Source organism: Pan troglodytes, chromosome 1 (assembly GCF_028858775.2).
Source record: "Pan troglodytes isolate AG18354 chromosome 1, NHGRI_mPanTro3-v2.0_pri, whole genome shotgun sequence".
In the NCBI taxonomy this organism is placed as follows: Eukaryota; Metazoa; Chordata; class Mammalia; order Primates; family Hominidae; genus Pan; species Pan troglodytes.
In genome coordinates, this window is record NC_072398.2 from 87,336,087 (window position 1) to 87,361,144 (window position 25,058).

The 25,058-nt window shown below is 39.2% G+C and overlaps 1 protein-coding gene and 1 long non-coding RNA gene across 13 annotated transcripts in view; one reads left to right on the forward strand and one right to left on the reverse strand.

The window, feature by feature from the left end:
- The window catches only part of ATF6 (activating transcription factor 6), a 198,343-nt gene extending 176,890 nt beyond the window's left edge, over nucleotides 1-21,453 (reverse strand). For 7 of the 12 annotated variants that reach the window (XM_009436665.5, XM_001174215.7, XM_016931047.4 and 4 more), the window contains exons 1-4: nucleotides 21,260-21,453; nucleotides 9,362-9,438; nucleotides 5,668-5,755; nucleotides 3,546-3,652 (exon numbers count right to left, since the gene is read on the reverse strand). In XM_009436665.5, the coding sequence (XP_009434940.2) occupies nucleotides 3,546-3,652; nucleotides 5,668-5,755; nucleotides 9,362-9,438; nucleotides 21,260-21,341 (354 nt within the window). In that variant the 5' untranslated portion in view covers nucleotides 21,342-21,453. Of the gene's footprint in view, nucleotides 1-3,545; nucleotides 3,653-5,667; nucleotides 5,756-9,361; nucleotides 9,439-20,895; nucleotides 21,198-21,259 lie in introns of those variants that run through there. The other 5 variants (XM_063795893.1, XM_063795914.1, XM_063795897.1 and 2 more) reach the window with 3 other exon arrangements.
- Nucleotides 21,454-21,474: 21 nt separating this feature from the next.
- On the forward strand, nucleotides 21,475-23,926 carry LOC129144576 (uncharacterized). The gene is made up of 3 exons (XR_008549014.2): nucleotides 21,475-21,868; nucleotides 22,197-22,270; nucleotides 23,552-23,926. It is a non-coding gene; the product is annotated as an uncharacterized LOC129144576 (long non-coding RNA).
- Nucleotides 23,927-25,058: the final 1,132 nt, after the last annotated feature.

Consider the following 25,058-nt stretch of genomic DNA (forward strand, 5'->3'; position numbering starts at 1 on the left):
TAAAGCAAGACCACCATCCATGCAGAGAAGTAGCCTGGTGGAATGTCAGGGTCCAAGAAGGGTAGAGAGGGCACTGATATGGCAGGCGGCCTGGCATGAGGAGTCACAGCAGAGTGACGAGGGCATCCACATGGGAAGACAGCCTAGTGTAAGGACATCAGAGCCCAAAGGAGACATGTTAAAAGAACATAAGAGCTGGTGTGAAGGGACCCCCACTGGCCAAATCCAGAACAATGTAAGAATCAGAATAAATAATTATAGTAACGGATTATAATCTGTTGAATGAAATAAGAAACGATGAATCCATACAGATATTAACAAGTAAGTGAACAAATATAAAGTGTGATGATGAACAGGATATTTTTACATAGTCTTAAATTATCTTTCTCACAAAATATGTATGGCATAGAGAGAAAAAGCAACTTCACAATGGAATAGGTTGGCAGATAACATCTATGAAGGGATCAAAGTGAAAATAATCAGTATTAGAGAAAATCAAAATTGGGTCATCAAAAGTTGGACACAGACAGCACTTCTGTGACATTCCTGCCACAGATATAAAACCTGAATATGATCCTAAAGAAACATCAGACAAACCCGACTAAGAAATGCTCTTCAAAATAACTAACTCCTAATCCCCAAAAGTGACAAGGTGAAGAAAGTCAAGGATTAATGAAGAACTGTTTCATACTGAACAAGATTAAAAAGACAAGATAACCACATGCAATGCTTGATTCTGAACTGGGTCCTTTTGATAGTCTAAAGGACACCTCTGGGATGTCTGGCACAATTTAAACGAGAGCTGAAGGTTAGATTATAGTAACATATTAATGTTTATTTCCCGATTTTGTGCTTGTATTATGGCTAAGAAATATCTGTGCTTGTAGGAAGTAGACACTAAAGTATTGGAGTGATAGGGGCATCGGACTGGTAACTTACTCTGAAATGCATAAGGAAAAAACAAGTTATTTGCAACGTACTCACAACACTTCTGTGAATTTGAGATTGTTCCAAACAAAAAATTAACATAAGCAAAAAAATAAGAGTAAAAATATGAGTGAATTATTTTATAACCTCTCAGTGGTGAAAACCTTCCTTTGAGTGACCAAAAAAGCAATTAAAGAAAAGATCAATAATTTGGCTATAGAAAACAGTACACCTGGGGAAAAATAAACACCAGAAATAAAGCAAAGAGACAAAAGAAAAATTGGGGAAAAAATATTTGCAGCTTATTTCACAAACTAAGGACTAATAATCCCAATATATAATAAAGCACCTAAAATATTAAAGAGAAAAAGACCAATACAATTCAATTAAAAAATGAACGGCCGGGCGCAGTGTCTCACACCTGTAATCCCAAGCACTTTGGGGGGCCGAGGCAGGTGGATAACCTGAGGTCAGAAGTTCGAGACCAGCCTGGCCAACATGGTGAAACCCTGTCTCTACTAAAAATACAAAAATTAGCCGGGTGTGGTGGCAGGTGCCTGTAATCCCAGGTACTCGGGAGGCTGAGGAGGCAGGAGAATTGCTTGAAGCCAGGAGGCGGAGGTTGCAGTGAGCCGAGATCATGCCATTGCACTCCAGCCTGGTAGACAAGAAAGAGAGTTCGTCTCCAAAAAAAAAAAGAACAAAAATTTGAAATGACAGTTCATTTTTTAAAAAGAAATGCAAATAGGCCTTAAACATATAAAACATATGAACAGATATTATTTAACCATACTTATAATAAAAGAGATATAAAACAAAACCTATTGTGGAGTGATGATGGGAAAACAGGCCCTCTTACATACTGCTGATGAGGATGTAAAATTTTACAACCCCTATAGAGAGAAATTTGGCAGTATCTAGCAAAATTCAAGTGTATTTACCTTGGTGTCAACAATCCCACCTCTTGAAATATATCCCAAAAATATCCTGGCAAAAATATAAAGTGACTTATGTACCAGGTTATTTACTATAGGTTATTTGAGTCTGGAAAAGACTTATGTACAGGTTAATTGGGTCTGGAAAAGACTAAAAACAACACAAATACTCATCAATAAGGAAATCACTAAATTAAGCATGATAAGGCCATGCAATGAAACATTATGTAGCATAATGGGAAAATTATATACTCTGAAATTAAGAGTTATCCTGCTAAGCTAAAAAAACAAGGTACAGGACAGGGTATACAGTATGCTACCTTTTGTAATTATTAATTTTTTTAAAAAGTAAATCATTTGGAGAAATTATGGGACCTCAGAGAGCTACCAATAGCAGCAATCAGAGAAAAGCTTCATAAAGGAAGTAGTTTTTGAACTGGGACTTGAAGGATGAGTTTTCCAAGACAAGAAAAAAATGGGGCTATTCTAGGCAGAAGAAAGAGGATGTGCAAAAACCTAGAACTGTAACAGCAGCAATCTCACTGCTGTTGTTCACTGCCAGCATCTGGAACAGTGCCTGGCACAGCGGTTGAATGAGTAGAGTGCATAGGAGCTCTCAGAGAGGAACTCTCACAGGGCTCAAATTAAGGGGAATGTGGAAGTAGGAGGGGATAGCAAGAAAAGAGACTGGAAAGGTAAATGGGGGCCAGATCATGGAAAGCCTAGTACTCTGGGAATTTAAATTTCATCCTTGTAAGGACTGGGAAGTTACTAAAAAGTTTTAAGCAAATGACTGATACAGTAAAGCTTGTGACACTGAAAGATTTCTCTTTGAAGATTCCACTGCTAAGAAAGGTTTGAGGAGTTGTAAGGCTGACCAGTTAAAATCCTATTGACTTAATCCAGGTGAGATAGTGATGGCCTGGCAGGGGCAGAAAAGATAAATCCTTGAATTAATATGTGCATACAACCACCAGGATTTAGTAACTAAATGTAGAGCCTGCAGGAACAAAGATACCATAATTTATAGCACATATAATATACTAAAATATTATTTGATTTTTTTATTCTTATACTTTCCCTTTCCCCATTCTAAAAAGTACCTAAATCAGGTACTTCCTTTTCCTGGCCTCAGGGCTTTTGTCTGGACACAGAGCAGAAGTGTTCTTAAAAGAGCTACCAGACTTCTATAAAAACGTGAGCCCCTTCAAAAGGTAGCACTAGGCATTCCCAAACTAAGGCAATCATTCTAGATGCTGTGACTAAAGAGATATAAAAACTGACCATCTTACATTCTTCTATGTCCATATATAAAGAATGTATATCCTAATAGGGTCTTCTATGTCCATATATAAAGAATGTATATCCTAATAGGGAGGAGAAAGAAAGGGTGGGAGAAAGGACAGTAAGCCAATAAACAAATACTGGATACTGTTAAAATGCAATGAAACAAATGAAACAATGAAATTATGGAGGCATGAACAGAGGGGAAAAGAGAGCAAAACCAAAGGCACTAACAACTTTCTAGCTCCCACAAGGCTCTTTCTTGAGTCTCAGTTCCCTCATTAAATGAGACAATATAACTCATAGTAGTATTCAATAAATGTTAACTGCCTCCCCCATATACATATTTTCCAGATAGCATATTATAACCAAAATCATTGTAAAAGACTGGCTACTCACAGGAACATGCTGAGTTGAAGAATAAGAGTCCACTGACCGAGGAGACGAGACTGAATAACTTGAGGAGGCTGGAGAAAGTGGCTGAGGTTCTGCCTTAATATCTTTAACTGGAAAACATGGAGGAAAGGTTTTACCCACTGGACAATAAAAACTTATAATAAAATGAACAAGAAAGAAGGTAAAATCTACTTTTAAAATTCAATCAGATATGGAAGCTAAGGTCACCAAAATATAACGAGTGAAAATGAAAGATGCAGAAAACAATATATCTAGTATGTTTCCACTTGTGTTACAAATTATATATATATGTGGGGAGGGGGGCTGTATATATATATATATATATATGTATGTCTGTGTGTGTGTGTATATATATATGTGTACACTTGCATCTGCACTAATTCTCTGGAAGGGTAAACAGAAGAAACTGGTAACAGTGGTTGTCTCTGGAAAATAGAACTTGTTGGCTGAGGAATAAAAGCAGGAGACATTTTTCTACTATACAGATTTTTGTACCTTTTGAATATTTTACCATATGCAAAATATTATAGATTCCCAAAAAATTTAAAAAAATAAGAAACAGGAAATATTTTGGAAAGCATTTTTGACAATACAATTTAAACTCATAAAAAATGTTCATATCTTTTAAACTATTAATTTATCCTATAAAAATGTACTGAGCAACTATGGCCCAGGCAGTATCCCTTGGTGTCAAAGATAGAATAGGGTGGGGATGGCAGACTGTGTTTTCCAAAATTAGCCATACGATATCTACCATCCTTCATGATCTTCCCTCATGATCTTCTACAATGTGATCTTGCCACTTTCCGACCAAGAAGTAGAGTCGATTTCCCCTCCCCAAGAATTTAGGTGGGCTTGACTCCTTCAATCAAGAGAAGATAGAAGTAATGCTATGTGAATTCTGAAGCTGGAAATGCAGCCTCTGCTTTGTGTGCTGGAACACTCATACTTGGAGCCTTTGAAGTCTGACTACCCTGAGACCACCATGACTGAGAACACCACGCCACACAAAGAGGCCCTATGCAGGCACTCCATTTAGTAGTCCTAGTCTTCAAGTCATTCCACCCCAGGTGCCACACATATGAGTGAAGAAACCTCAAGATGATTCTAGCCCCCAAATGTCAAGCTACTACAATCTTCAAATCTCCCCAGTTGTGGTCTGGACATCATGGAGCAGAGACAAGCCATCCTTGGAGCACCCGGTCAAAATTCGTAAGCAACCAGTCAAAATTCGTGACCCATAGATTCTAGCAATCTAATAAAATGGTTGTTGCTTTAAGCAACTAAGATTTAGAGTAGTTTGTCAAATGATAAAACCAGAACACTGACTTTGTGTATCCCACATTCTATGAAGGCAAACAGGCATGAAACAGTATAAGTAAATACATAAAATGAAGAGGAATAGGTAGTGCAGGGGTAGAGAGGAATTTAGATAGGAGAATGTGCTGGTTATTTATTCACTGTCTCTCAGCACTAAGTCCACTTTCTATAATCGGTGATATAAATTATTCCCAGCTGGCATCCTTTTAGGTCCTGTCAATAGGGGATACTAGAAGAAGCTAGAAGGGAGGAGAAGGGATTTTTCTTCATTCTACCATCAGCTGTATCCCAGCACTGGCAATTTGCTCCAGGTTCTGGCTTCTTTCAGTATACTCAACCCCGACCTCATCAGGCCCCCTTAAAGATATTAGTATCAGCCAGGTGCTGCCCCTTCTTAGAAGTACATGTATTAAATGCATGGGACTCCTCCACCAAGTTCCTAGGTTCTGGTAACCCAGGCTCTTCCCTTTGATTCCCTAAGCCCTGTCTGGTTCTCAGGTTAATCTTATACAGAGACATTATTCATAATTCAAAATCACTATTTCTATTTCTGATATGAACTGTTCATTCATTACACTACTGAAACATAACTATGAAACTCCTCATATCCATTTTTGGCAAGAAATTTGTTTACATAATTGCCATACCAGAAGTAGAATGCATAACACCAGGAATCTTTTAACCTACCAGAATAGCCCAATAACCCCACCTAATTTTGAGTATGACCAAACTACAAAATAAAATTGATCTTTTTAAAACTTTTACCAGTGAAACACATAATTACCTGTACAGATTTGGTTGTTGATGTCCCAAATGTCTGACTCCCAAGGCATCAAATCCAAATCAAAATCAAGATGATCAAAATTGTTTTCCTGTAGGTTTCAAATCAGCAAAAGAATATTAAAAGAATAAAACATACACATCTTAAAATCAAACTGTGAGACACAATTTGGCACAAATAATTTAACTGCTATTAGCCAACCTAGTAAAAAGAATACTCTAAGTCAGTCTTGTATGAGAATACATCTTGGATAGCCTAGAGATAAAATCAATTCAGTTACTTGAAGCACAGCAGCAACAACTAGGAAAGAGGTAAGGGATTCAGTATTTAAAACATTTAGTTGGCTTCATTCTTTTCTATGAGAATGACCATTACAGGAGTCAAAAATGTGTCTTTTATCTTAAGGGAAATCCAGCAAAATACATTTTCCCATTGCCATTAAGAAAAACAAGACAAAGTAAATGCTATTCATAATATAATCTCTATATACAATAGAAAGAATATAGATATATCCAAAAGACAGGAAAGAATCATAAAGAGGATAGTTACCACTGAGTAATTTTCTTTTTTTCCTACTGTTCTATACTTCCTAAATTTCTAAAACTTTTATGAATCACTGAGTAATTTTCTTTTTTTCTACAGTTCTATACTTCTTAAATTTCTAAAACTTTTATGAATCAAAAAAAACACCACTTTTTAATCCTATAAAATAAAACTAATTTTCTAAAACAGGGTCCAGCAAACTTCTTAAAGGCTGCATTAAGCTCTTTTCATTTAGGTGGTTTTTCTAACCAAAATATAAGCATATTCTGGGTCATCCAGATAACCACCTTATACTATATACATGAATGAAGAAGTGTCACATAATTTCAGAGTCCTCATGTAAGTCTGAGATCAAGTTAGTACCAAACAGTACTATTTTAAATTAAGTGTCTGGAGTCACAGAGACAAAAAGAAAAGTAAACTTAATACATAAATAATGCAATAAAGTCAAAAGGCAGTAAATATTAACTTAATGTCACAAATGATAAAACAGCAACAATAGGATTGCTTGAGCCCAGGGGTTCAAGACCAGCCTGGGCAACATGGCAAAACCCATCTCTACCTAAGAAAAAAATACAAACACTAGCTGGGCACAGTGGCGTGCACCTACGGTCCCAGCTATTCTGGAGGCTGGGGTGGGAAGATCGCTTGAGTCCAAAAGATGGAGGCTGCAATGAGCCAAGATCATGCCACTGCACTCCATCCTGGGAGACAGAGCCAGACCCTGTCAAAGAAACAAAACAAAACAACAACAACAACAAAAACAGCAACAATAAAATACACCTCGGCCGGGCGCGGTGGCTCACGCCTGTAATCCCAGCACTTTGGGAAGCCGAGGCAGGTGGATCACGAGGTCAGGAGATCAAGACCATCCTGGCTAACATGGTGAAACCCCATCTCCACTAAAAATACAAAAAATTAGCTGGGCGTGGTGGCGGGTGCCTGGAGTCCCAGCTACTCAGGAGGCTGAGGCAGGAGAATGGTGTGAACCCAGGAGGTGGAGCTTACAGTGAGCCGAGATTGCGCCACTGCACTCCAGCCTGGGTGACAGAGCAAGACTCCGTCTCAAATAAAAATAAAAATAAAAAAATACACCTCAGGCAAAAAAAGTAAAAATGTATCTAGTAATTGGTAACGACCATTTGTTAACAATTTCTAGAAGAATATTATCATTTCAAAGTGACTACTATATGGTTCATTTTTATTGAGAATGTAACAGAAACACAGAAGGGAAACTATTTTCTTATGATGCCCATAACTGAGTAAATATTAGTACAAGGTACATAAAGAGAACATGTGAAAGTGCACATGAAAAAAAAGTATTTAAATCATAAAAAAACCATTTTTTAAAAAATCAATCTCCTTCACTTTTTTCTCTTATTTGGATCTTCACATCAAAAAATTAAGCAGCCTTAGCCAGGTGTGGTGGCTCATGCCTGTAATCCCAGCACTTTGGGAGGCCGAGGTGGGTGGACCACTTGAGCTCAGGAGTTCGAGACTAGCCTGGCCAATGTAGTGAAACCCCGTCTCTACTAAAAATACAAAAATTAGCCAGGCGTGGTAGCATGCACCTGTAGTCCCAGCTATTCAGAAGGCTGAGACATGAGAATCGCTTGAACCTGGGAGGCAGAGGTTGCAGTGAGCCGAGGTCAAACCACTGCACTCCAGCCTGGGCAACAGAGTGCGACTCTGTCTTAAAAAAAAAAATTAAGCAGCCTTGTTTTAGCAACCAAAAAGTCCTTAAACTTTCTTAATCTAAGTAAAGTTACCAATGTTGCTTGCCTGAGTGCCAGCAACACTTTTAAATAAGGGCATGATCTACTTCAGGAAACTTCTGACTCAATCTTCAGCCAAATAAGTCAAATACCTTCTACAGCATAAAGATTTTATCACATCAGAAATTTAACAGGCCCAGTTCATGCAAAATGAAACATACTGGCACTTATATACTCTAACTCTTCCGTGATTTAGCATGGGAAATTCTATTGCCATTTGGAAGAAGAATGACATGAGGGGTCTCAGAGATTCAATCCCTTCATGTCATACTAGAAAAACTAAGGAACTGAAAGATTGAGTGATTTGCATAAAATAATAGAATGTTAGTTGTAAAATCAGGAATGTATTTCCCTTAATCTTTCCAATTGAGCACACAGTTTCTTGACATAGTTTAAAAGAAACATTTTCTTTTAGGATTCTAGATGTTATGAAATATGAGTATCAGTTGCTTATTCAAATAGCCAATATTAAAAGGCAGTTTAATCAATGGGCCACATTCTAAAGTATCTCATGGAGTAAATGAAACCATTAAAATCCCTAGTACTGATTTTTTAAAATATATCATGTCCTTCATTCTCTTCTGTCGATTAATGGTAAAACAACTGCTAAATCATTGTTTAAGAAATGTCTGAAACTCACTAAGCAATCTTTACATATTTTGTACTCAAGTTAATAAGAGCCTAAAATGATGTGATATTCAACCTGATTGACAAATTACTCTGCTCACTTGAATTACTTCTTAAGTGAAACAGCACCTCATCCATTAAAGAATAAGACAAAATCAAAGTTCTATAGGGCAAAGAGTTTTATATGTACTAATCAAGAAAAGAAAACCTAAGATATTCTCGGGGACTCAGTGTTATAATAGTTTTCACACAGACCTCTAACCAATCAAAGGTAAGGATACACCTACTTTTCAGAGCTTTCTACATGAATACATAACTTTTAAAAAGGAAGTTGGTAAGTTCTGCTTGACTTACCAACTTAGTCAAGCAGAACTTACCAACTTCCTTTTTAAAAGCAAAGAATCTGTAAAAACCAAGAAGTAGGCAGGTTAGTGACTTTTCCAAAGTCACCTGCCAATTCCCTTATGTAGCAAAGTATCTGTAAAAACCAGGTAGGCAGATTAGTGACTTTTCCAAAGTCACCCATCCCTAGGGCCAAAGGTGGGCCTAGAATTGCAATACAATGCAATTTCTACTGTCCTACATTTACTGACTACAAAATGGCTACTAACTTTCATACTTAATGGTAGAAGCTATTTACCATTAAGTATGTAACTTAAATTACTAGCCTGAACCTGTTGTCCTGAAACTTTCTTGCAATAATTAGGGTTAAAGACTAAATATCACATTATTCAACCTTAGTAAATACTTACATACGTCTCATTTGCTGCTTCCAATTGCAGCTCATCAGTGTCTGTGAAATAACCGAGTTCAGCAAAGAGAGCAGAATCTTTGGACAAAGGAAAAGAATAGAAATGAACTGTCAATTCAATTATTTGACAAAGAAACAAGCACTGTGTCCCTATGTCACCTCTATTAAGGTTTCTCATTAGCCATTACTATTATTGATAAACTCCAGTAATGTGAATAAGCAATTCAATGCTCATTTCCAATTTATGTGTTGTTTTCTGCATAATTTTTATCTTGTGAACTGAATTCTTACACCAGGGATCAAAAAAGGTTTTATGTCATATGTCATGTAAGACTAATTGGTAGTGACTTTATGGAACATTACTAACAAGAATTCTGATGCTACATCTGGGTTCAGCATGAAAAGTTAATGTGGTTCATAAGTAATAGGAGACAACTGTGGAAAGTAGACATGGTTCATAAGCAATAGGAGAGGGCTGTGGAAAGTATATACACACTGCGTATTTGTTATCCATGCCTTAAGTTAAGGGTGCAACCAATTTTCTATCTAGACAATAAAGGATTCATTCATCTAAACCATCAAATTCATTTCAGCAAATCTAACTATATTCCAATTTCCTAATGAGGTTTCATTACAAATCAAGAAATATGTGGATACAGAAAACATTCTTCAATACACTATACTGAAAACTTTTTGTAAAGAAAGGTCAAGGTGTTGACCAAGGCCCAAGAAGCCTCCTTACCATAGAATCTATGAAGTTCCTATTTCCTCTGACACTTTCAAAACTTTAAGCACTTTGAAGAGTTTTTCAAAACTAGGTCTTCCTTTGTACTCTCTACCTATTTTATGCTGCTGAAACTGCTCTGATGATTTCCTCAGTGCACAAGTGTAGGAACTACACTGTCAGTCTGTTATTAACCTGACCAATTACAGTAACATTTCACCACCTAAGACAAAATAGTATTTAGCAAAAAAAATGTATACGTAGTAATAACAAAAGGTTACTCACATGACTCTCAGAAAAGACTACTCAGGTGCAGAGCCAAGAAACATGTAAGCAGAGGACTGCGGCTTATATATAGGCTGAAACTCCTTTAAAGAGTTCTCTATCTGGCTCTCTCATTTCTTTCCTCCCATTTGTTCTAAACCTGCTCCAATCAAGCTCCCCGCTCCACATACACATAATTATTAATGTCCCCAGTGACTTCCATATTGCTAAATTCAATGGTAAACTCATAGTCCTCATCTTACTTGACCTATCAACAGCATTAACATAGTTGATCCTTTCATTTTAACTGAAGCATTTTCTTCACTTGACTTCCAGAATATCACACTTACCCGGTTTTCCTCCCACCTCAGTGGTTGACCTACCTTGCTGGTTCTTCCTCATCTCCCTAACACAAATTTGTCCCTGGGCTCAGCATAAACGTTTCTATCTATCTTACTTCCTTGGTAATCTCAGCTGAGCTCACGGCTTTAAATAAAATCTATATACCAAGGATTTCCAAATATACATCTCCAACCCACACTTCAAGATGCATGTGCAGTGAGTATGACATCTCCTCTTAGATGTTTAAAAGGCATGTCAAACCTAACATATCCAAAATGAGCTCCTCATCAACCCCACCAAACCTCCTACTGCTTTGTCCTCATCTCAGTTAATGACAATTGGATTTTCCCAGTTGCTCAGGCCAAAAACCTTGGGATCATTATTACTTAATTATTTACTTCTCTTCCTCACTCTCCATAATCAATCTACCAGAAAATTCTGTCAGCTCTGTTCTCAAAATATATATCTGTAATGTGGCTTCCTACCTTTCCTCCCATTCTTCCTTCCCTTCCCAATCTTCCTTTTCTTCCCTACCCCTCCCAACACAGAGATGTCAGCTTCCAAAGAAGCAGGGCAACAAAGGTGATGGGGTTTTGTGCACAGTCATCTCCAGCAATATGCCTCATATCCAAGGAAATAGGATGGTGTGGGAGAGACTATTGCCCAGCAAAGATGCCAGCATGCCCCAGCCCAGTGGGAGGGGGAATGGAGTAGCAGATGGAAAACGCAGGCTGAGTGGTTAGGAGAGTGGTCATACTGAACAAATATGTTAGGTGACTGAGCAAATGGTTGAATATATCTAAAATAATTAGAATGCTCTGGTTTCTCTTCAGAACGAATGAATCTTTTGCCTTTTACTAAAATAATTGGAGTCAGATTTCTCACAGTCTGAGAAAGGATTTAAGAGCATGGAAAGAGTCGGGAGACTAAAAGAATCCTAAGATGTTGGATTAGAACTAGAAGTATTAGTAAATAAACTCATTTAAAATATAACACATACAGATAGCTGTAGAAGTATATATATATGTACACACATATGCAGATGTTTGTATTATGCATATATACATATATACACATGCACATATATATATATATATACACACGTATATATATTTCCTAGTTCTGTCTGCTAAGAGGTCCTAGAAGCAATGACATCCCAGTAGCAATGAAAATACTGGGTGACCAGATCTTGGATACTAAATACCATCTTCCACCAAACAGAAGTCCACTAAGGGGTTCCTTGGAGAAATAACCAATTCCAGGGCTGCAGCAGGGAAAGTGCAAAATAAGCCTGGAAATCTTGCTGTGCCAGAAATTCTCAGCAAATGACAGGAATATGTCAAAAAGAACAAAGGCCCCAATATGAATGAATTCTCAGTGGTCAACTCTGGGAAAATCTGAGCATCAGAATAAAATGAGAGTAGCGGTTTACCAACCACCAAATAAAAAAGGAATCAATGAGTTCATCACAGAACAAAGGAAGGAAGGAAGGTAAGTAGGTAGGTTGGTTCTTATAGTGCAATGTCAATCAACAATGATAGAATGACAGACAGAATGATAGAGTTAGATAGTTACCATTTGGCAACCATTAGAGTGGTAACTGATATAGATTGGGGTTATTAATGAGGCTAGGGCTCATGGTTAGAGGTTTAATAAGAAAAGGATATTGGTGTTATGTCAGATTATCTCCCCCAAAATAGCAATAAAATACAAAATGGGAAGCAGTGGCTTTACAGTGGTGAAACCTAGAAGATACCAACTTGACCAAGTGATCATGTGACTATATCATAGGATGATATGATGGCATAGGAACATCGCATAGTATTTACACTATAATGTATACCCTCATTTTATTCTGATGCTCAAATTTTCCCAGATTTGACCACGGGGAGTTCATTCATATTGGGGCCTTTGTTCTTTTTAACATGTTCATTTGCTGAGAATTTCTGGCCCAAGATTTTCCAGGCTTATTTTGCACTTTCCCTGCATTTTCCCAGCCCTGGAATTGGTCATTTCTCCAAGGAACCCCTTAGTGGTTTAGGATCATCTTGTCGAATAAAAGACTTCTACTCTTTAAGACTGTCAAGGACATTAGAGACAGGAAAAGACTAAAGAACTGTTCCAGATTAAAGGACACTGATGAGACATGATAAGTAAAAGCAATGAGTGTTTGCAAGTAAAATCCTAGACTAGAAAAGCAAATCATTATTGAAACAGATGGCAAACTTTGAATGGTGTCTTTGAATTGGATGACAGTGTTGTATCAATGTTTATCTCCTGACTGGAAGAAATATAGGGTAGTAATAGAGGAAAGTGGCCTTCTTTTGGGAGGCAGGAGGATAGAGAGTATACACTACAGTATTTAAAGGTGATGGCTCAACACATCTCTCTCTCTTGAAAGGGAGAAAGAGAGAAATGGAGTAAATGCAGTAAAATTTAACAACTGAGGAGTCTGTGTAAAAGGCATGCAAGAGTTCTTTGCACTGTTCTTAAAACTTTTCTATAGATTTCAAACTATTTCAAAATTTTAAAATGTATGTATATATACGTGTGTGTGTGTGTGAGTGTGTGTGTACATATCCATAATCCAACTACTTCTCATTACTCCACTGCTACTATTGTAACTCATGGGGATTGCTATAACAGCTTCCAAAACGTCTCCCTGCTTCTGCCCTTGCCCCTCTTTCAGTTTATTTCCAACAGAGCTGCTGAAGTGAGCCTATAAAAACAAAGGATGTTATTGGGAATCAGGATTCTCATAGCGGCAGAAGAGAAATACAAGCATATGGTGCAAGAAGGTGAAAAAGAACCCTGTGATGTTAGCTTTGAAGCATAAAGCATATTAAAATGAATTGATGCTTTTTAAAAATAAACATTTCCTCATTCTTAGGAAATACATGGTGAAGTGTTTAGGAGTTTCATATTATCTGCAGCCCACTTTCAGATGTGAAAAAGGAGGAAAGTGTGGGTAATATTAAGATATAAAGTGAATGTGGCAGGATGTTAACAGTTGGTAAATCTAGATAAGGAAAACACACGTTTATCAGTGTACTGATCTTTTGACTTTTCTGTGGTTAAAAAAATAACTGAAGATGGGTTGATAAATATACTCGTATATTTATAGAACATTCCAAAAGAATCCATAAGAAACTGTTAGCATCAGTTACCCCAAAGTATCTCTAAAACCTATTGCCTATTTCTATATCCTTTGCACCAGTCCCACACTATTAGATTTCCCTCAACAGTAGTAAATAATGGTAGTTACTATTTTTAGTGTACTCAACAAACTTTCCCACCTCACCTCCACCTTGCCCATTTATTTATTCATTTACTCCTTATAAGTTTAATAAGATGAGACACAGTCACTGGGTTTAGCAATGTGGAAATCAGTAGTGCCCTTAAAAACAGCAGTTTCAGGCCAGGCATGATGGCTCACGCCTGTAATCCCAGCACTTTGGAAGGCCGAGGCGGGTGGATCACCTGAGGTCGGGAGTTTGAGACCAGCCTGGCCAGCATGGTGAAACCCCGTCTCTACTAAAAATACAAAAATTAGTGGCTCACGCCTGTAATCAGCACTTCGGGAGGCCGAGGTGGGTGGGCGGATCATGAGGTCAGGAGATCAAGACCATCCTGGCTAACACGGTGAAACCCCGTCTCTACTAAAAATACAAAAAAAAATTTAGCCAGGTGTGGTAGCAGGTGCCTGTAGTCCCAGCTACTCGGAAGGCTGAGGCAGAAGAATGGCGTGAACCTGGGAGGTGGAGCTTGCAGTGAGCCAAGTGAGCCACTGCACTCCAGCCTGGGTAACAGAGAGAGACTCCGTCTCAAAAAAAAAAAAAAAAAAAAAAACAAAAAGTAGCCGGGCATGGTGGCAGGCGCCTGTAATCCCAGCTACTCAGGAAGCTGAGGCGGGAATCGCTTGAATCCAGGAGGTGGAGGTTACAGTGAGCCAAGATCGTGCCATTGCACTCTAGCCTGGGCAACAGAGCAAGACTCTGTCTCAAAAAAAAAAAAAAAAAAAAACAGGAGTTTCAGTGGAGTGGTGGCACCTGACTGGACTGGGTTCAAGAGACAAGGAGAAATAAAAAACTAGAGTCAGTGAACGTGGACATTTTTTAAAAGGAATTCTGCTGTAACATACAGTAGAGAAATGCAGTAACAGCAAGAGGGGAAGTAACATCTGAAGAGAGTTTTGAGTTTGTTGGTTTTGTTTTGTTTTTTTTTAACTCTAGATAGAGTACTATCTAGATATAGAAACAGTACTTCTAGGAGAAACAACAACATGTTCATTTACTGACAGAGATGATCTAGTAGAGAGGGGAAATGCTGACGCAGGAAACAGGAGGAAGAATAGCTTGAGCAATATTCTTGAACAAAACAGGAAGAATCTAAAGCACATATGGAAGGATTGGCTCTAGCTAGGAGCAAGAAGCCACTCATTCTCACCAACAAAAGAGAAAGCAAACATGTTGATAGGTGGGTAAATGAGGTAGTGGGAGACTGTAGAAGTTCTCTTCTGATTCAAAGGATGGGAGAGATGTTGGAGGTTTGAAGATAGAAGAAACTTTATAAAGCAATCATCAGAATGGGACAGTGAGAAGACCAGGGAAATATGATTGGTCTGGCAACACTTAAATTGAGACCAGTCAGGACAGTTGAAGTGTTTTCTTCAGCTGATTCAGCTATACTAGGACAGGCATGAAGTGGGCGAAACTGAATTTAACTAATAGGTTTATCCAAGAGAAACCTACCAGAAAAGAGACACACATGAATATGAAAGGTGAAAGGAAGGAAATAGTGACAATGACTGTCCATGGTATTTAAACTGGGTAAGAGGGACGTGATGAACTGAAGAGAATGAGAGACACTGGAAACATGGCAAAATCTCAGAAGGACTGAACAACTATTGAAACTGGAATACTAAAGGAAGTAAGCTGGTAAAACAGGTGAAGGCAGTCAGAGCAGGATGTTTGAAAGTGAGATGTTATTGGTAGTGACAAGACTTAGGCTTATGATCAGGAAAGCAAATGGCTGAGACTGGGTAAAAGGTAAGATCAGTGATAAAGAGGAGGTCCAGAAAATGACAGGTCAGTGTATCTGAAGGATCTTCTCTAAGGATACTGAAATCATCCAAGAATCATGATGGAAGTAATGGTGAAGAAAGTAACAGTAAGCTAGTGGCAAAATGTTTTCAAAAAGCCAAAAAGAAGCCAGGCATGGTGGCATGTGTCTGTAGTCCCAGCTACTCGGGAGGCTGAGGCAGGAGGATCCTTTGACCTCGGGAGGCTGAGGCAGGAGGATCCTTTGACCCCAGGGGTCTGAGGATGCAGTGAGCTGTGATTGCTCCACCGCATACTCCAGCTCCAACCTGGGCAAGAGAACAAGACCCCATCTCTAAAAGAAAAAAAAAAAAAAAGTGAAAGAGAGTGATCCAGGAATCAGGAGAGGTAGAGGATGGGATATTGTGACAAAATGAGATTTCAACTTAGATATTATTAGGGAGGAGGAAAGGAGAATAGCAGTGAAGGACAATGGAGACACCTATCCCACCAACAGAGGCCCTATGGTGAAAAGGTTTTGAGAATAAAATTAGCAACCGTTCACCGGGGCATTACGGGAAGTTGTGTCATCCAGGAGCACCAGATTTTGATTTAGTGCTAGAAAGCCAAGAGAACCTTCACAGAAGAGACTGAAGACATAAACGAAACCACAGTGGCAGACGAAAGCTTCTGATCTTGATACACATATCTTAAGTACAGCTGACAGAAGAATAAAGAGAAGGAAAAAGGAGAAAGGAGAAAGGAGGAGGAGGAGGGAAGAAAGAAGAAAGCAGAATAAAGCAGCTTTTGCACAAATTCAAGAGTAAAAGAGAAGAGAGAAGGAGAGAGGAGGGTAAAACATACAGACGCCAAATAAGCATATGAAAAGATGCTCAACATCATATGTCATCAGGAAACTGCAAATTAAAACATACCACTACACACCTATTAGAATGACTAAAATCCAAAGTACTGGCAACACCAAATGTTAGCAAGGATGTGGAGCATCAAAAATGCTCATTCATTGCTAGCAGGAATGCAAAATGGTATAGCCACTTTGGAAGACAGTTTGGCAATTTCTTACAAAACAAACAAAAAACATGTTCTTACCACACAATCTAGCAATTGTGCTCCTTGATATTTACCCAAACAATTGGAAAATGCATGTCCACACAAAAACCTGCACACAAATGTTTTCAGCAGTTTTATATATAATTGCCAAAAGTTGGAAGCAACCAAGATGTGCTTCAATAGGTAAGTGGATAAGCAAACTGTGAATTTATGGACTAAACTGTGTCCTCCAAAATTCGTATGTTGAAGCCCTAACCCCAAATATTACTATATCGAGAGATACAGTCTTTAGGAGGTAATTAAAGTTAAATGAGGTCATTAAAGTGGGGCACTAATCTGATAGGACTGTGGCCTTATAAGAAGAAGAAGATTCTCTCTCTCAGTGCCATGTAAGGACACAAGAAGAAGGCAGCCATGTGCATGCAAGCCAGGAAGAGGGCCCTAACCAGAACCTGAAGGTGCGGCCATCTTGATCTTGAACTCTAACCTCCAGAACTGGGAGAAAATAAATTTCCATTGTTCAAACCACGCAGTCTGTGGTGTTGTCTTATGGCAGCCTAGGCAGACTAATAGGCTATAGAACATACATACTATTTTTTGTAACACTGTAAATAGTATTTTTGTAATACTATTTAGTGCTAAGAAGAAATGAGCTATCAAGCCATGAAAAGACATGGAGGGACCTTAAGTGCATATTGCTAAGTGAAAGAAGCCAATTCAAAAATGCTACATACTGTATGACTCCAACTATATGACATTCTGCAAAAGGCAAAACCATGGAGACAGTGAAAAGATCAGTGGTTACCTGACCAGAGGTAGGGAAGAGGAAGGAGGAAAAAATAGGTAGAGCATAGGGCTTTTTTAGGGCAGTGAAACTATTCTATATAATATTGTAATTATGGATACATGTCATTATACCTTTGTCAAAACCCATAGAACAGTGGTTCCCAACCCTGTTGGGAACCAGGCCACACAGCAGGAGGTGAGCAGCAGGTGGGTGAGTGAGTGAAGCTTCATCTGTATTTACAGCCACTCCCCATCACTTGCATTACCGCCTGAGCTCCACGACCTGTCAGATCAGCAGCAGCATTAGATTCTCATAGGAGTGTGAACCCTACTGTGAACTGCACATGTGAGGGATCTAGAGTGCACGCTCCTTATGAGAATCTAATGCCTGATGATCTAATCACTGTCTCCCATCACCCCCAGATGAGACCATCTAGTTGCAGGAAAACAAGCTCAGGGCTCCCACTAATTCTGTATTATGTTGAGTTATATAATTATTTCATTATATATTACAGTGTAATAACAATACGAACAAAGTGCACAATAAATGTAATGCACTTGAATCATCCTGAAAACATTTCCTGTGCCTCCCTGTCCCCACCTCCTGTGGAAAAATTGTCTTTCATGAAACCAGTCCCTGGTGCCAAAAGGCTGGGGATCCCTGCCATAGAATGTACAACAGAGTGAACTTTAAATGATGGGCTTAGTTAATACTAATGTATCAATACTGGCTCATCAATTGTAACCAATGTACCACACTAATGCAAGATGTTACCAGTAGGGGAAGCTGGGGATGAAGGGGAAGTATGTGGACTCTTTGTACTATCTGCTCAATTATTGTATAAATCTATAATTATACTAAAAAAGTAGGCTTATTATTTAAAATAATTATGTGAAATTCAAATTTCAGTGTCTATAAAGCTTTATAGAAACACAGCCATGCTCACTTGTTTATGCTGTCTCTGGCTGCTCCTGCACTCACAGCAGACTTGAGTAGTTGCAACAGTGACCATGTAATCACAAAGCCTAAAATATTTACTATCTGAACCTTTACAGAAAATGTTTGAAGACCCTTGCTCTAAATTTCATTACCTAAGTTAAAAAGAAAAAGGAAAGCACATCCCTCACAGGCTGTTCTGAGTTAATCACTTTATTTAAATTATTTAGAGTTGTTAAAATCACAGGACATACTAATTACATAATCTGATTTTTAAATTTTAACTAGATAGTGTCTAATATTAAAAAAAAAAATCAAGGCTAGACACAGTGGCTTGAGCCTGTAATCCCATCACCTGGGAGGTTGAGGCAGGATGACTGAGGCCAGCTGGAGACCAGTCTGGGCAACACAGCAAGACCCCTGTCTCTACAAAAAATTCAAAAATTAAAAATTAACCAGGCATGGTGGTGGTGTGCACCTGTAGTCCTAGCGACTCAGGAGGCTCAGATGGAAGGATCACTTGAGCCCAGGAGTTCCAGGTCACAGTGAACTATGATTGCATCACCGCACTCCAGCCTGGGCGACAGAGCGAGACCCTGTCTCTAAAAGAAACAACAACAACAAAATCAAGTAAATCAGTGAAGTACTTGAACATCCAAAACAGCAACTGTCACAGAATGAAACACTATCAGACAGTAGTGTTTCACTCTATTGCCAACAAAATCTATCCTATTTACTGAACACCTAAGGAATTAAATTAAAGTCTTCAAAGAAGAGAAGACTGTTAACAGTTTGTAAAGGAAAACCTGGAAAACAATGGAAATGGGCACATTCAGGGAGGGACAGGGCAGGATACCCGATAGAAGTGAGTCGGTGAACTGACTACAAAGAACTGAATGCTCTGTTAGAGAACATTAAGTCAAGTGATCAGATAAGTCTGGAAAATGCAGCCTGGGTATCAGAAGACGACATAAAATTATGCTACCAGGAAGTGTCCCACAGTTATACTTTAAGAAATGTCACTGGCCGGGCACAGTGGCTCACACCCGTAATCCCAGCACTTTGGGAGGCCGAGGTGGGCGGATCACCTGAGGTCCAGAGCTCCAGACCAGCCTAACCAACATGGAGAAACCTCGTCTCTACTAAAAATACAAAATTAGCCGGGTGTGGTGGTGCATGCCTGTAATCCCAGCTACTCGGGAGGCTGAGGCAGGAGAATCGCTCAAACCCGAGTGGCGGAGGTTGCGGTGAGCCGAGATTGCGCCATTACACTCCAGCCTGGGCAACAAAAGCGAAACTCCATCTCGAAAAAAGAGGTAAAGAAAAGAAATGTCATGAAAATATAATAGCTGACTAGCTGACAAAATAAATCATAACTACCCAATATATTCAAGTAGTCTTATTAATAACCAGGGATCTTAAGAAGAATAAAGTCTGTAGACATGAGTTAGGAAAGCATTATAGAATAGATGCTAAGGGTACAGACTTTGGAGGTAGAAAAACCTGGTCTGATCCTTCTTCTGCCACTAACTAGCTCTAAGAATCTGAGCACAAATTCTGTTAGCCTCAGTTTCCTCATCTCTAAAATAAACAGTACCTCATTGGACTGTTGGTAGGATTAAACAAAATACTTCATGTCAAGAGTTTAACAGGGTCCCTGACACAAAGAGCTAAATAAATGGTTACTGTCACTAATGCATTTGGCTTGGGAAAATGGGAATAAAAAATCTTAAGTTTTCCAGCAACTCTTAAAAAATCTACCCAAGGATTAAAATAAATCTCCAATAGAATATAGTTTTAGAGAACATCTGTCCTTGAAAAAATTAAATGACTTTGTTCAATAAAAAGTTGAGATTCCTTCCACTCCTGCTATTGAGAATGCTGATCCAAGGGAGAAAGATAAACTGGGTTCCCCCCAGTTCCAAGGCTGATGAGTGGTGTAGGCTCACTAGCGGGCCCATTTGGGAACCTACACAATCCCAAATTCATATTGGAACCTAAGAACAATATCACTATTATATCTTGCAATCAAGAGGAGAATAAAAGTCTCCTCTAAATACTTAGATAACAAAGTTTCTTCATTCTCATTTCCACTTCATCCCATTCCACCCTTCCTGACCACCAAAACCAAACAAAATATCCATTAACAAGAAAATTAAGAGCTGTATCTGGAGAGCAGTCAGGATTACACCATAAGTATTAGGTGTAGCTAAGCAGGGACCCGAGGTCAGGTGCTTGGGTGTTTTGCTTTTCTGCCAAGACGGACATCAGGCTTAAACCAATAGTAAAAGCTGTAAGATTAGGATTTCTTGTATATAACCACATTCTCTCATATACACCAAACACACAAAAACCCACTCCATTGTGCTCACCGCCCACATTTCACACTCAGGAAATAGCTTGTAGTCTTTTTGGCGGTCCCAGCCATTTTGCTCTAAACCTCCTAAAGACGTCCAGTGTTAGCCACACAAAAAGATCACCCGGTACTTCCCCAGCGGGAATAGTGAAAAACGACAGTTAACTCCAGTTAGACAATATTCTACTCTCCCTGTGGCCAGGACAGAAGCCGAACGATACTCCCAGACTCTTCCAGGGGCACGAACAGGAGTGACGAGGGGCCTCACTCCCCAGGCAGGGTTGGTCCACACCTGTCACCACGAGTGGGCGGAAGTAGGGAGGAAGAAACCTTTAGACGCGAACCCGAGCCACCCTGGTACATTCTCAGATCCCACTCACCCCAATCTTCATCCAGCCTGTGAGAGAGTCCCGGGCTAAAAGGTGACTCCATGGTGCCGGCAACCCCAGCCGGCTCCCCCATTTCACAAGTTCCTTGTCCCTGGAACTCCGTGATTAATATCTGGGACGGCGGCGGCAGGCGGACAAAATACTCCGTAACGCTGACGAGACGGTGGCCGAGTAAAGACAAACTACTTCTGCCGCACGAGGGATTTGTACGACACAGGAGAACGTCAGAGACTAAGCAAATTTGAATAGACTTCTGAGTAAATATTTCCCTTTTGGAGTTTTCAGGACTTTCTGTCCCGCTGTTTTATGGGGGAGGCGGGGGAAGACACGCAGACATCAATTCGACTAAACAAAATTTATCAATAATATTAAAGATAAAAAGTAAAGCCCCTTTCTGAACATTATGGCTTATTCCTTGATTATCCTTCTTAATGCCACAGCGTGGCTATCTCAGAACAAAATTAGAGACTAACAGTAAATTTACTTTAATTTTTACGAATAATTATCAATGTAAAAATTTTTCATATACGCGTGTATGAAAGAAAAACACTACTATTTTTCCACATTCGTGAAAACTGCTTAACTGGGACAGTAACCGAGGTAAGTGGTACTATAAAACATACTTCTAGAAAGACTACTTTTATTTAAATAAATTGAAACAAAGCAAATATAAAAAGATAAACCCCCCAAATTTATCTCCTAAAGATAAATTTCTAAAGCATAGTATTTAGTCAAAGTCCAAGCGAGTCTACCCTAAGACCTACAGTAATCGAAGTTCCCAATATTTGTATTACTAAAGATTCGGGTTTTATTTAAAGGAAATTCACATACATCACGAACTCCAACTGAAAATATGAACTGAGTTTGATAAAGCAGTTTCAAGAACGCTACTTAAGAGAATTTCTTTTTCATCCATTTTAAATTTCAGCGGCCAGTGAATATTTAAAATACTGTAACCGACGAATACGTATGCCTCTAGGACCACGTGGAATCTTTCCCATGGTAGGTAAGCAAAACAAATGTGCTTCCCAGAACCCTCCAAACTGCTCGTGGCTGTATATTACTACAGATTACATAATGCAGCAGCGTTCCGGGACGCAAGCCCAGAAAAAGATAATTAAATCCCCTTACGTCAGATGTAACTACTTTTGTCATCAGAAAACTAATAAATTTTCACTTAAGGTGAAATTTATAACACTTTCATTCTCACCCAATTACAAATTCAAAAATTGACATAAAAAACTAAAATAAGGCCGGGCGCGGTGGCTCACGCCTGTAATCCCAGCACTTTGGGAGGCCGAGGCGGGCGGATCACGAGGTCAGGAGTTCGAGACCAGCCTGGCCAACATAGTGAAACCCTGTCTCCACTAAAAATACAAAAAGTTAGCCAGGCGTGGTGGCGGGCAAGTAGCTGTAATCCCAGCTACTCGGGAGGCTGAGGCAGGAGAATCGCATGAACGCGGGAGGCAGAGGTTGCAGCGAGCGGAGATCGCACCACTGCACACCAGCCTGGTCGACATTGCGAGACTGCGTCTCAAAAAAAAAAAAAAAAAAAAAACCTAAAATAAAATAAAATCATCGAGTCTTCTGTATCCCACTAGACACCTTAGTCTTTTAAGAAAATCACCATGACAAATCGCCAATTTTTTTAATTTCCAAAAGATTTTATTTTTATTCAAAAAGTGCAAGTAATTATGAAACAAACATTTGTGACCTATCACCAAGAATTTAAAAATTTAACATTTTTCATTTTTGTCCCAGATTTTTCATAAGAAATTAAATACTACAGAATTGAATTCCTCTTTCCTCCCTGCTTCATTTTCCTCCCTTGGCGTAGGCCACTTCTACCATGAATTTTATGGGTATAAAATTTTATTTTATAAAAATAAAAGTGTAATTCTAGTCCACTTTTATTTTTAGTTTTACGGTGCTTAAACATGTTTATAGACACATGCATTTAGTGTCATTTGGGTTTTTTTAATGTATGTAAACTTTAATGTTCTCCAAATCATTTTTCTTATTGGGTATTAAGGATCTACCCATGGTATTTCCTTGAATGAATCTCAATTTCTCTCTCTCTCTCCCTCTTTTTTTTTTTTTTTTTTTTTTTTTTTTTTTTGAGACAGGGGCTCACTTTGTCCCCTAGGCTGGATTGCAGTGGAGCCATCTCAGCTCACTGCAGCTTGACCTCCCAGGTTTAAGCGATCCTCATGCTTCTCCCCACAATAGCTGAGACTACGGGAACCCACCACCACACTCGACTAATTTTTGTATTTTTTGTAGAGACAGGATTTCACCATGTTGCCCAGGCTGGTCTCAAAACTCCTGAATTCAAGCAGTCCGCCCGCCTCTGCCTCCCAAACTGTTGAGATTACAGGCGTGAGCCACCGCACCCAGCCTCAAGAATGTCTTAAATAATGTATGTACTATTTTATCAGTTTACACCCTCACTAGCATTGATGAGTTCTCTTTGTTCCACATTCTCTCCAACACAAGATATGGTCAGACTCTTACCATTTTCACCGCTGTGAAAATTGCAATTTACATTTCCCTAACAAAGTGGTGCATTCTTCCATACTTATGAAACCTTATTTCCTCTTCTGTGAACTGTCCACTCTTACCTTTTATAAAGTTTGCTATGGAGTTTTCTTTCACAAATGATGTGTACGTCATTAGATAGCCTGCTCTATTCATTCACCTGTATAAACTAAAACTAAACTCCTAAGTCCGCCACCAACAGAATAGGCCCCCTTGTGGCCAAGGGGATCCTAGAAAACCTTAAAACTGAGTTTTAGACCACGATGGGACAGGTTAGACACACCTTGTTATACTCCCTCCCTTTTGTAGTTTAACACAACAACTGGCCAGCATTAATGTTAAAACAGAGATGATAAGACTGACAGAACAGACTCTGGCAATAAGATGCCAAATTATAAAAAAGACCTAAAGCCATTCCAGGCAAGGTTTTAGTCCCACACCCCTATACTTAAAGAATAAACTGTGTTCTAACTGCCACAAGATTCTTCTCTAGCAGCTAAACAAGTACTGGCCTAAAGATAAACAATATTAAAATAATGTGCAGCTCCACGAGATGCTGACTTACTGACCCCCAGTCCCCGTTCCACCAGCCATAGCTACAGCTTTCATTGGACAACTTTTTGTTGATTTCAGTAACTTTCTCCAGATAAGAAGACCACTGGTCATGGACTGGTTCTCGCTGGTCTACAGAGGTCGCACATTTGCATGGCTTCATGTCCTGAAAGACCTTTTGACGTATAGGGCTCGTAATACATTTAAATGTTAAGTCTTGGCTGGGTGTGGTGGCTCACGCCTGTAATCCCAGCACTTTGGGAGGCCCAGGTGGGAAGATCATGAGGTCAGGAGCTTGAGACCAGCCTGGCCAACATGGGGAAACCCCATCTCTACTAAAAATACGAAAATTAGCCAGGCGTGGGGGCAGGTTCCTGTAATCCCAGCTACTCAGGAGGTTGAGGCAGGAGTATCGCTTGAAACCGGGAAGTGGAGGTTACAGTGAGCTGAGATCACATCGTTGCAGTCCAGCCTGGGTGACAGAGCAAGACTCCGTCTGAACAACAACAACAAAAAAGTTAAGTCTCCATCCCAAAGTGAATATGGGTCATATGTTACATGAGTTTTTGTTCAATACGCATGTGTCAGGACCACTTTCATGAATATTCATAGCTCTTCCTGTAACCTGGTGAAAATGTAGGTTTAGCCAACCTGTTCAGCCTGAACTACACTCCAAGCCCTCCTCCTTCAAAGCGCCTGT